Source organism: Thalassophryne amazonica, chromosome 11 (genome assembly GCF_902500255.1).
Source record: "Thalassophryne amazonica chromosome 11, fThaAma1.1, whole genome shotgun sequence".
Lineage (NCBI taxonomy): Eukaryota > Metazoa > Chordata > Actinopteri > Batrachoidiformes > Batrachoididae > Thalassophryne > Thalassophryne amazonica.
In genome coordinates this window covers 25032147-25045270 of record NC_047113.1, presented here as the reverse complement: position 1 = coordinate 25045270, position 13124 = coordinate 25032147, and the positions used below count along the sequence as shown (strand labels likewise).

General features: G+C 42.1%; 1 protein-coding gene across 2 annotated transcripts in view; it reads right to left on the bottom strand.

Moving 5' to 3' along the window:
• The window catches only part of pcdh11 (protocadherin 11), a 514163-nt gene that overhangs the window by 243366 nt on the left and 257673 nt on the right, over positions 1 to 13124 (bottom strand). For both annotated transcript variants that reach the window (XM_034180911.1, XM_034180912.1), the window contains one exon: positions 2992 to 3027. In XM_034180911.1, coding sequence (XP_034036802.1) covers positions 2992 to 3027 — 36 coding nt within the window. The remainder of the gene's footprint in view (positions 1 to 2991; positions 3028 to 13124) is intronic.

Below are 13124 nucleotides of genomic sequence, written 5' to 3'. Positions count from 1 at the left end.
TCAAAAACTAATTTGTAGTTTATAGTGGTCAGATTCCACTTCATTAACACTGACCGATAATGCCATTTCAATTTTCATCTTGCAATTATGTGGTTTATTGTTTGGCTTTGTTTTGGAATGTTTGGTTTGTTTAATGGACGTAAGTGAAAAACACAAATAAATGTCTTTGTGAAGATGGAATTATGCCAGTTTTTATAAGTGAACACTATGCAACAAAAAAGTTGTGATTGTAGTAGTAGTTTTGAGGTTTTGACACTTAAATAATCCTATCGACCACTTACATCACCCAAAGCTTCAATAATTCATGCCTCACTTAACCACTCATTAGAAACTCCTGACATCTGCTGGTCAAAAAATGCATAGGAAACTTTCCATAAGATGGAGCTTATACAGCTCAATTTGTGTGGGCATGTAATAGCAAACATTTTGCTCATTGCCACCATAGAACGTTTGGCTTGGATTCCACATCTTGATGTGTTTTTATATTTCTGTCTCCAGCTGCATATGTTTAATGGGCCTTGAGTATTCTTGAATTTGCAATATTTCGTGACTAGTGTGATTACTGCTTGTGCCACTATGCTGCCACCAGGGTTGGGTAGGATTACTTTGAAATGTAATCCAAAAGTAATCAGATTACAAGTAATCCAAATATATGTACATACATACATGTAATCAACATGTATTCTTTCAAAGTAATCCTACCCAACCTTGGCTGCCACATAATAGGAACTACTCTGAATTTATAATGAACTATATATCACTTTGCCATATTAACATATTTTACTGTATTGATATAAAGTATGTTAATAAATTCTGAAAAAATCATGTCTGTCCACAACTAAGCACACAAAATATCAATAGGATAAAATGCATTCTGCCTTTCTTTGCGGCGTTTGCATGTTCTCCCAGTGTTTCCGGGGGTTCCCTCTGGATGCTCCAGCTTCCTCCCACATCCAAAGATAAGCAGGTTAGGTGAACTGGGGATTTTAAATTAACTGTGGGTGTGCTCACGGGTGTGAATGTGCTTGTCTGTCTACATGTGGCCCTGCAATTGACTGGCATCCTGTCCAGGGTGTACCTCACCTCACACCCTATGATTGCTGGGATAGGCTCCAGCTCCCATGACCCTTAATTAGGGCCCCTTCACACATAACACAATTGGAATTGTGGAGGAATTGCATGCCACTCATGAAAAATTAGAGCTACTTCAAACACCTCGTACAGCTGTCACCACAACCATTCACGCACACAAGTGGCCGAAAGACAGCGAATGCCCTGCAAGTCCCAATTCGACCTCTCTTGGCAGGTGTCAGCCAAATTCCAGGTGCCACACACAAACATCTAACACCGCTCGCCGGGCACTTAGAAAAGGCGTGGCGATGCGCGCTCCCGCCATGATAATAGACAGCAGGTGACCACATTCAAGCTGTCTGTGAAAAGTGTCTAAGTGCCACATCAGTGTGGAATAACCTAGCAACACACATGTGGCATGCCAGAGTGCTGGCTCCCTCATCAAAACATCTGGTGTGCATGTATATTGCGTGTGTGTCGCCTCCCCCCTGCCCCTAACACATGTGGTGTGACTGTGTTTTGCACCCCCTGCAACACGTGGTGTGCGGGGGGTGGTGGGAGGCACACTTGCATGAAATGCTAAGACCCTGCGTCCCTTCCGACAGCAGGTGGAATGTTTTGAAGTTGTTGTGTGTTGGGGGGTGTGGCTGGACATTTTGGTGTTCTTTTCTTTTCTTTGCTCTCCAGGTGGCATGAAAACTGATTTGTCTGTGGAGAAGGTGCTGGCTGAAGAGTCCTTCACCCTCATCAACATCATGTGCAGCACCTGTGAATGGTGCTCACGTGCAGCCTTAAAGACTTTCAGCTGAAGCAGATAATTGGATGGCGTTCTGCATTTAAGTCATGTGTGATTCAAGCAGAATTGCCGGGAACTCGACCTTGTGATGTTCGTTTGTGAGACGCTGAGGACCGCGCCTGGGTTTGACACATCGAGCCTGTGAAGCAGGAAGGGTGAGGGACACATGCTGTCAGCACACATCAGAGGTGATTAATTGTTTGACTACTTGTTGATAGTAACTTGGTATTTTGTTACGCAGTATATTTGAATTGTGATGAGAATTGTGCAGCTTGCTTCTCACTGCTGTGGCGTGCGGACAAGTGATCCTCCACCTGTTGTGAGAAGCTGCTCATTTGCATAAAGCTTAAAATACAGACCTGAATGTGTTGCTGATAGTGTGTGTCTTTTAAAGGATATTAGTTGTAACTGCTGACTTACCTCACCTCTTCTATCCTTCGCAGAGAGTCGGTTTGTCGTGTCCACCTGGGGGGTGTTTGGCGGTAATAGTGAGTCCAGAAGCGCCGGGCTTCGATCCTTTTGGGCGCTGGAGAGCGTGCCAGCCTTCACTCCACCAGAATGACGCTGTTTAGTTTCTACACTTTATTATGCACCAGAGGGTGAAAAATAAATTGTTTTTGTTATTGGAACCGCTTTCTGGTTATTTTAGCGCTGGGTTCCGTCAGACGCAGGTTCGCTCCTCAACCCGCGTCGACACATAACAGAAGTTCCCCATTTAGTTTGTGGATTTTCTTCTGGTTTCTGCATCTTTCGTGTTATGTGTGAAGGGGTCCTTAGAGTAATCGGGTATATTTTTTCCTTTATATAGCGCCAAATCACAACAGAGTTGTGGGTATAGAAAATGGATGGAAAATGGATTCTGCATTTCATTACAGAATGTCTGGTTGAAGGCTGCCCTGCAACCCACTGCATTATTATTATTTTATTTTTTCAAATTACATTTTTTATACTGTACGAACTTTTATTTTTTGTAAAGACATTTAAATACAATGGAATTTTTTTTTTTTTAACAGTATAGATAGGTAGATGTAAACCATCAAAGTGTACAGTGTAATTTGTTTGATGTATATTTAGGTAAGTGCGCATGCAAAGAAGGAGCAAATAAAAAAAGGCACAAGACTTACATTCACAGATGTTATCTTGCCAAGTTGACAGGCCTCCTGCAAGAACAAAAGAACAGTCACTTCACATCGATGGCTGAGTGTAACTGCACAGAAGATTTACGCTGCAAATTACCAAACAAAGAAAACTCTCAGTGGGAACTTTCCAGTCATCTTCGAGTCAGTGAGAGTTCACCATTGACAACCTTATAGATTTGGGGATTAAAACTCTTTTTCGGATGGAATTGAGATTTAGGTTATATATTGATTGCCCCCCTTGCGCTCAGTGGCAGAGGTTGACCAACACATTTCAGCGCTCAGTGGGCACACTCACATTATGGGCTGTTGAAAGCAAACCCTCTCCCTAGAAATGTACAGAATAAGGCATAGCTGACATCCTTACCAAGCAAGCCACACAACTGACACCCTGATAAAAATGTTTTCTCTGCATATCAAGCAGAAGAGTGAATGGAATATCAAATAAAGCATCAAAAATTAACAATAAATAGCTACAAGCTCCTAAATTTGGAACAAAAGACACACGTCAGCTTGTAAAATAGCATCCTCTCTCTGGGGACTGAGATAACTGACGACCAGATAAGAGTATTTAATTTTTAATCACTAAAATTGTTTTCTTTGTACTGTGTATAGTAATTTGAGGACATGATTTGATTTTTCAAAGAAAATCGAAGATGTGGCAGTGAGGATGCATTTGGACAGGGGAAAAGCAGAGAGGACTGCTGGGGTGGAACATTACAACAACAACGACGAGGAAGTTCATGTCAACAGATTATCAACTAGGGATGTTGTAACTGATTGAGCATCAGTGCAACACAGCTGGAGCTAGTCATTTAAAACTCATGTGAGCTTCACGAACAACTAACATCTGCAAACCTGTGACAAATAACTGACCAGTATGGTGGGCAAGCATATGGCACATCAGTGGATCCTCTTTTCACAGGATTAATAACATTTTGCAACAGCTCAATGGCACGTTTACACCCATAAGACAAGACATTTCATAAGTTTTCTGACCCTCACCCCAAATGATCAGTTACCTACTTTGGAACATAACCTTAGATCATCAACATAATCTGGATCATTGCATGATGTTTCATATCTATTCATCAGTCCATGTCATCCGTCACTGTTTGGTGATGCCAATATCTTTATAGGAGAGCAAAGGTCCAAGTCTTTTGGGTCCTGCAGCTACCTGTCTTGCTATATGGTTGTGAGACTTGGACACTAACTAGTGACCTAAGGCAATGACTGGATGTCTGTGATACTCAGTCTCTTCGGAGAATCCTTGGGTACAGCTGGGATAACTTTGTATCAAGTGAACAGTTACTTAGAATGCCTAAGATGAGGAGTATCTCTTGCATTTTTTTGGCCATGTGGCCCATTTCTCTGTGCATGATCCAGCATGCAGGTGCCTCAATGTTGAGGACCCCAGTAGCTGGAGAAGGCCAAGGGGATGCCCACCTTTGACCTGGCTGCACAAGATATATTGTTATTTTACAGATGTGGGAATGCACCAGTTGTCTGTTTGGGTGGTTGCCATCCAAGACCCAAGGCAGTTCTGTGGTTTTGTGGATGTGGTAAAGTGCAGCACAAGCACAGGCTCCCAGATTTCACTTGTAGTATCATAAGATATTTTACAACACCAGTCACACAGATAGACATTTTTAGGTTGTGCTGTTTGAAATGAGTACTAATTCTGTGTGTGTGTGTGTGTGTGTGTGTGTGTGTGTGTGTGTGTGTGTGTGTGTGTGTGTGTGTGTGTGTGTGTGTGTGTGTGTGTGTGTGTGTGTGTGTGTTTACTGGCATTTAAAAAAAAATTAAAGTGTCAGTAAACTCTGCAAAATAGTGTTTTACATTTAGTGGCAGCAGTTTCTTTTAACCCTGTACGCCCTGACTATTTCCACTTTCAATGAAATACCCAAACAAAGGTGAATTTATCTTAAACATATTACAAAGTTGTTCAGTTTGTACTGACCGACAGAAAACCTTTTAAAATATCAAAAAAAAAAAAAAAAAAAAAAAATGCTGGCTTCAAGGTTAGACCTTTTCAGGTTCTATAATAATGACTGCATTAATATGAAGACAGGATTTATTTCAGGTTTTATGGCCCTATTTTAAAAGTGTATTGAAAAAAAAGAGGTATGCAGAGGTTGCACGGTAATTTGGGGCATGTCCAAAGACACATTGCTATTTAAGTGGCAAGAAATACTTGTGCAAATGTAGCCACTGAACTCAAAGGGCTTGAATTTACAGTGTTCATTAGATGTCAGCATACTGTCATCTTACATGAAATCAACCAATCAGAGTGGCCCCTGTTCTTTCCTTGAAACCAAACTGCACTGGGCACACAATACTGATTTTTGAGGAAGGAGAAGAAAGTGAGAGGACTTCTGGATCCATTAACAGATTTGTGCCAATCTGTCAAAGAAAGCAGCAAAGATCACCAAAGCTCCCTGAGGTGAAGCCTGCAGCAAGATGACGCTTGTTTCTTTATTTTTGCCATGGATGTCTACTCTTAATTGATTTAATGTCTGTTTTCAGTTCCCTTTTTTTAAAATAGATATAGTGCCTCTCTCTCTTTCTCTCTCTCTTTTTTTTTTTTTTTTTTTTACTATTTAATTGTCTAAAGTGGTCATAATAAGCTGTTATACAAATATTACACAGTTGTAGGTGGCTGGGCCCATGACCCTTAATTAGAGTGAATGGTTGAAGACGAGTGAGTGAGTGAGGTGGCTGGGGATGGTGTCTGCAAGTAAGCAGAGCGTATGTGCATTATGAAGCCGCTAATATCTGTGATGACTGTTGTACTCTTCGTGCAGTGCCAGACAGTGCTATACTTTAGACCTGGCTTTTGGCAGCTGCTGTCTTGGCAAAGGACATTATAAATGCACAAGCTCTGTCGGACCACACCTCAGATTTGCATAAGGAACCCACAAGGCGCTCAAGTGGTATTGATATTTAGAGGACATGGATGCTGGGTTTTGAAATTACAGGCAGAAACTACCAATGACGCCTGTGCTAGAGTTTGCAGGAAAACCTAGAGATTACAATTACCAAGATTTTTACAATTAACAGATTTCACCACTTCGGTTTTCCACTGTCATCTTTTTAATGCCTGAAAATAAGGAAGCATATTTTTGCCAGTTTTCCTGTATGGATGCAAATAAAAAATGTGCACACTTGAGCGTATCATCATTTGTCAGGTCTATTTCAGGAAAGGCTCATTTAGATCTCCTTGCTGCATCTTACTTAAAGCAATTATTTCTCCTTAAAATAATGTTTAATTCAACATTTTATGACACATACCTCAAATGAGGGCTGCTACCACTTAATTAATCATACAGTATGTTAATGTACACACATGGAACTGTGAAAGTGACATACATTATATGGTTGCTGTAGATAGACATGGAGTCAACCTTGAACAACGTCTTTAATCCCCAAGTTTCTCCCTGTGTGCAGTCGAGCCCCTCACATGGCCGAACCCTATCACTGGTACAGTGAGGAAAATAAGTATTTGAACACCTTGCAATTTTGCAAGTTCTCCCACTTAGAAATCATGGAGGGGTCTGAAATTTTCATCTTAGGTGCATGTCAACTGTGAGAGACATAATCAAAAAAAAAAATTCCGGAAATCACAATGTATGATTTTTTTTAAATAATTTATTTGTATATTACTGTTGCAAATAAGTATTTGAACATCTGTGAAAATCAATGTTAATATTTGGTATAGTAGCCTTTGTTTGCAATTACAGAGGTCAAACGTTTCGTATAGTTTTTCACCAGGTTTGTACACACTGCAGCAGGGATTTTGGTCCACTCCTCCATACAGATCTTCTCAAAATCTTTCAGGTTTGGAGTTTCAGCTCCCTCCAAAGATTTTCTATTGAGTTCAGGTCTGGAGACTGGCCAGGCCACTCCAGGACCTTGAAATGCTTTTTACGGAACCCCTCCTTAGTTGCCCTGGCTGTGTGTTTGGGGTCATTGTCATGCTGAAAGACACAGCCATGACCCATCTTCAGTGCTCTTACTGAGGGAAGGAGGTTGTTTGCCAAAATTTCACAATACATGACCCCATCCATCCTCCTTTCAATACGGTGCAGTCATCCTGTCCCCTTTGCAGAAGAGCACCCCCAGAGTATGATGTTTCCACCCCCATGCTTCACGGTTGAGATGGTTTTCTTGGGGTTGTTCTCATCCTCTAAACATGGTAAGTCGAGTTGATTCCAAAAAGCTCTATTTTGGTCTCATCTGACCACATGACCTTCTCCCATGCCTTCTCTGGATCATCCAGATGGTCACTGGTGAACTTCAAATGGGCCTGGACATGTGCTGGCTTGAGCAGGGGGACCTTGCTGCCCTGCAGGATTTTAAACCATGACAGCATCATGTGTTACTAATGTAATCTTTGTGACTGTGGTCCCAGCTGTCTTCAAGTCATTGACCAGGTCCTCCTGTGTAGTTCTGAGCTTTCTCAGAATCATCCTTACCCCACAAAGTGAGATCTTGCATGGAATCCCAGTCCGAGGGAGATTGACAATCATCTTGTGTTTCTTCCACTTTCTAATAAATAATCATAACAGTTGTTGTCTTCTACCAAGCTGCTTGCCTGTTGTCCTGTAGTCCATCCCAGCCTTGTGCAGGTCTACAGTTTTGTCCCTGGTGTCCTTAGACAGCTCTTTGGTCTTGGCTATGGTGGACAGGTTGGAGTGTGATTGATTGAGTGTGTGAACAGGTGTCTTTTATACAGGTAACAAGTTCAAACAGGTGCAATTGATACAGGTAAAGAGTGCAGAATAAGAGGGCTTCTTAAAGAAAAATTAACAGGTCTGTGTGAGCCAGAATTCTTGCAGGTTGGTAGGTGTTCAAATACTTATTTGCAGCAGTAACATACAAATAAATTATTAAAAAATCAGACATTGTGATTTCCGGATTTTTTTTTTTTTTTTTTTTTTACATTATGTCTCTCACAGTGGACATGCACATAAGATGAACATTTCAGACCCCTCCATGATTTCTAAGTGGGAGAACTTGCAAAACCGCAGGGTATTCAAATACTTATTTTCCTAACTGTATGTTCATGTGTGTATGAATGAGTGAATGTGAGGCATTATTGTAAAATGCTTTGAACACATGCATCTGATGGAAAATTGCCACAGAAATGCAATCTATTTATGAGTTACATAGATGGCTGGCAAAAATAGTACTTGAACATCAGATTTCACCCACATGGAAGTCTGGTTGAGAGTTGTGAGTGCATTTGTTGGTGCTCCACATCAAAGTACAGAGGGATGTCTTGCGAGCAAAGGCAGCAGAGCTCAAACTGAACCTTTGATCACCCCGGGCCCTCTGATCATTAAAAATTTCAATAAATAATTGATTAATCAACAAATGTTATTGTAGTGTTTCTGTGTATCAGATTATTTGAATTTTAAGATGCTGTGTAACAATCTTTATAGATCACAGTAAGGAGCATGGTATGGCACGCATTTAAGTAACTACAGTCTTGTACTTCCCCCGCACTATTCCGCCATTATAACTGGAAGCAAGCTGAGGTTCAGCAACAGCCCTTCTTATCCAATGAGGGAAATAAGCTGTGGGTTGGCAGGTTAGTACAGACGTACAGGGACTGTAGCAATCAAAAGGCACAGATAGGAGGTAGATAAGAGTTCACTCCAGCTGTGAGTTGGTGACTGGAGGATACTAATATTACATCTGCAGTGGAAACCAAACCTACAGTGTGCTAAAGTAAGACAATACAACCTCCATGCATATCTGGAATTGTAAAAAGATGAGATAAAACTTTATTGATCTCACAGAGGAGAAATTCATATGTTACGTCAGCTCTTAAAAAACAAACAAGATGGGAGCAAGTAGAGGAAAATGTTCATCAAACAGCATGTGCAAGGATAAGCAATAATAATACTTGTAACAGTACAATAAAATAAGAAAATGAGGTAGAAATAGAATATGTACATATACACACACATACACACACACATATATATACAAGGTCTGTCCATAAAGTATAGGTCCTTTTTATTTTTTTCAAAAACTATATGGATTTCATTCATATGTTTTAACGTCAGACATGCTTGAACCCTCGTGCGCATGCGTGAGTTTTCCACGCCTGTCGGTGACGTCATTCGCCTGGGAGCACTCCTTGTGGGAGGAGTCGTCCAGCCCCTCGTCGGAATTCTTGTCTGAGAAGTTGCTGAGAGACTGGCGCTTTGTTTGATCAAAATTTTTTCTAACCCTGGGAGGCACATCGAAATGGACACGGTTCGAAAAATTAAGCTGGTTTTTCAGTGGAAAATTTTAACGGCTGATGAGAGATTTGAGGTGATACTGTTGCTTTAAAGGACTTTCCCACGGTGCGAGACGTCGCGCAGCGCTCTCAGGCGCCATCATCAGCCTGTTTCAAGCTGAAAAACCCCCACACTTTCAGGCTCTATTGATCCAGGACGTCGTGAGAGACAGAGAAGTTTCAGAAGAAGTCGGTTTCAGCATTTTATCCGGGTATTCCACTGTTAAAGGAGATTTTTTTAATGAAAGACGTGCGGGCGGATTGCAGTGTCGGCTCGCAGCCGCCGCGACGCTCCGCCACAGGAAAAAACACCTCCGTTGGAAGCCTTAAGGACAAGTTGGAACATGTCCAGCTGTTAAACAATTTCTCATATACTCACTCCACTGAAAGCCATCAAAAGCCGCCTGGATTTTACAAATGGTTATCAACACGGAGGTGTTTTTCCTGTGCCGCCGCACCGTGCCAGCTGCGTCCCGACGCGCGGACCCGTCCGCACGTCTTTCATTAAAAAAATCTCCTTTAACAGTGGAATATCCGGATAAAATGCTGAAACCGACTTCTTCTGAAACGTCTCTGTTCTCTCATGACGTCCTGGATCAATAGAGCCTAAAATGCTGAAACCAACTTCTTCTGAAACGTCTCTGTTCTCTCATGACGTCCTGGATCAATAGAGCCTGAAATGTTCCTTCTTGCACTGAGGGTGCCTCAGCCTGTCACTGAAGGAGCTGCTCAGCTCCACTACAGCCCGGTGCAGAGGGTGAGAGGAGTTGTTCATGATGGATTTGAGCTTGGCTAACACCCTCCTCTCAGCCACCTCCTCCAGAGAGTCGAGAGGACAGCCCAGGACAGAGCTGGACTTCCTGACCAGCTTGTTCAGTCTCTTTCTCTCCCGCTCTGTGCTGCCCGGGGCCCAACAGACGACAGCATAGAGGAGAGCAGAAGCTACAACAGAGTCATAGAAGGTCTTAAGCAGAGGCCTGCTCACTCCAAAGGATCTCAGTCTCCTCAGGAGGTGGAGGCAACTCTGTCCTTTCTCGTACAGGGCGTCAGTGTTGCGAGTCCAGTCCAGTTTGTTGTTGAGGTGAACACCCAGGTATTTGAAACTGTCCACAGTCTTTATGTCCTCCCCCTGGATGTTCACCGGTGGGTGGGGTGGTGGTTTCCTCCTGAAGTCGATCACCATCTCCTTCGTCTTCTGGTGTTGAGACACAAGTGGTTGCGCTCACACCAGTCCTCGAAGTCTGTGATGACCGACTGGTACTCCAGCTTGTTCCCCTCAGACACGCGACCCACAATGACGAGTCATCAGAGAACTTCTGGAGATGGCAGCTGTCCGTGTTGTAGGTGAAGTCCGAGGTGTAGAGGGTGAAGAGGAAAGGCGAGAGGATGGTGCCCTGGGGGGCCCCGGTGCTGCACCTTAAGGCCCAGTCACACGGCACTTAACGAAGGGTGACGAAGCCCTGACGAAATAAGAAACCTGGACTTTCGTTGGCATCATTTAACCTTTGCGCAGCTTCGTTCCTGCAGCTGGCACTTCGTCAGGATTTTTAAACTGTTGAAAAATTTGAACGAAGGGCAACGAAAACCTCAATTCGTCTGTTTTTCGTTTTGCTGTTGTTCTTGACGTTTTTTAATCATTTGTTTAGTTTTTGTAACATTATTGTTTAATGTGACTTCGTTGGAGCAGCTGAATGTTTTCACACAGCGCAGAAGCCAGTTTGTGAGCGCTGAGGCTGCTGCTGCTTGGATTTTTTTTATCTGTGTGGGGGGTCAGCTTCAATGGGCTCAGGCACCTTACATAGGCCAGAATTAATCTTTTGTGTGGATATAATTAATTATTTTGCCACAAGCATCTGTTAAATTTGAAACAACAAAAAAGTTGTGTAATTTCCCACGGTACTTAAATGCAGCATCAGCAGCAGGAGCAGCTGCTGTGTGCGCTTATTATATTATTTTGTGTTAAATATAACAATGTGAGTGTAGGAATGACAATCCAGTCCTTCTGTACACGTGGCAACAGGTAGATTAATCAAAATGATGACATAACGAGCTGTTCTGGAAGAATTCACGTTGTGGATCAGTGATCAGGTGGAATAACCGCACATGTGAGTCAATGCACGCGTTCACACGCACTGATTAATTTACTGCTCTGATATATTCAATCATCTTTACACTTATATTTATATTTATTCTCCCTTTTGACAGTTTTCTGTTATAAATCAATATATATGGCTTAGAACATAATACTGTGATACAGCAGTGACCACAGCGCACTTTTTTTTTTTTAATTGGAGCAAGACTGTCGACAGACAGTGAGGATTCTGATGATGATGGAGATGATCCCTCTTTTGTTCTGGACGAGGAACCAGAGCAGGTGGTCCACTGGCGTGCACACAGATCTCCACAGATTCTGTTTCCAGTTTCTCCAGGACTCAGGCGCCATGAGCTCCGTCCTAGCGCTGAGTCCTGGAACGCAGAGATGCAGACAGACACTGCTCCAGCTGTGGCTCCAGGTGTATTTCGTTAAAGCGTCGAGATCGTGAGCTTCGGTTTTATTAAGTTCCTCTTTCATCCCTTTTGCGCTCTTGCTTCACAGACTGTTCGGTGATAAAAGCTCTTTCATCCACCTTTTCTCAATGAATTGTGACTTTTTTTACTTTTTCCCTTCGTTCAGGAATCGTCGTGTGCCGTGTGACGGGGCCATTACCACCTCTATTTTTTAATTGTTAATTTTAACATTATATCTAGATAAATGTATTAAGGGTGTAATAAATATTGTAAATATATTATTATTTGCAATATGAAGGTTATGATACTGCCATTCAGCAAAACTGACTGAAGAGAATAGCGTGGAGAAATCAACCCAGTCACCACAGGTCAGAAACATAATTTCCACTGGATGTTAACTGCCTAAGATCTAAACAGCGAATGAGTTGTGGCTTGTTTCTTGACTGATCACAGCAAAGATGACATCCAATCAGTAAGAAGGCAGAAAACACCAGCATCATTTGCATCTGTCATTTGTGCTCATTATGGTTTTAAAAGAGTTAAAACTACACAGAAATCTCTTGATAGGATCGCATTTCAATATTTTTGTAGGGAATCCACAATATGATAAAATATCCATGCTCGCTTTATAATGTGCATTTGGTAAAATTCAGAAAAGGCAAAAACAATGCTGTGTTATATCATTGCTTTGCAAATGGGTCCAGTGTCCCAGAATTCGTCTGGCAAGACTTCAAGATTGGACTCTTTTGCAGGAGTCCGGACATATTGTGGGTGAAGGACTTTGAAGGACATGGACACAACAAACTTTCTAAATGGAATGTGAGATTACTTCCACAACAACAGCTTAAAAGCTGCAAGGGACTGCACTTGATTATCAATGATTATAGGAGATGTTTTGTCTCAGATCAGATTGTTTCACAGTGATTGGAATGGCGCCACTTCCAGATTGTATGAGAAGATGAGACTTTGTGTAAGACTGGGGGCACTGTATAAGAGTGCTTAAGGTTTTGATTCTGCAGACAGCTATCAGCCCAACAGATTGGAAGAAAGGACTTGCTGTCCTCTGAAAAATCATGAGTGACTACCCAGATTACAACTACACCAACTACAGAGATAGCATCACGCTACCAGTGACCAGTGCACTTTATAAGATGCCCAGTATGTCAAACAACAGTTGCATCTTTGTTGTGTGAGTAATCATTAGAGGCAAGTGTGATGAAAAGCACCAGATGGCTGATGCATTCCCTGTGTGCTCTACATACCATGATATAAATGTACAAGTGGAATGGTGGAATGGTGTTTTTGACTGTGGTTGACTTCA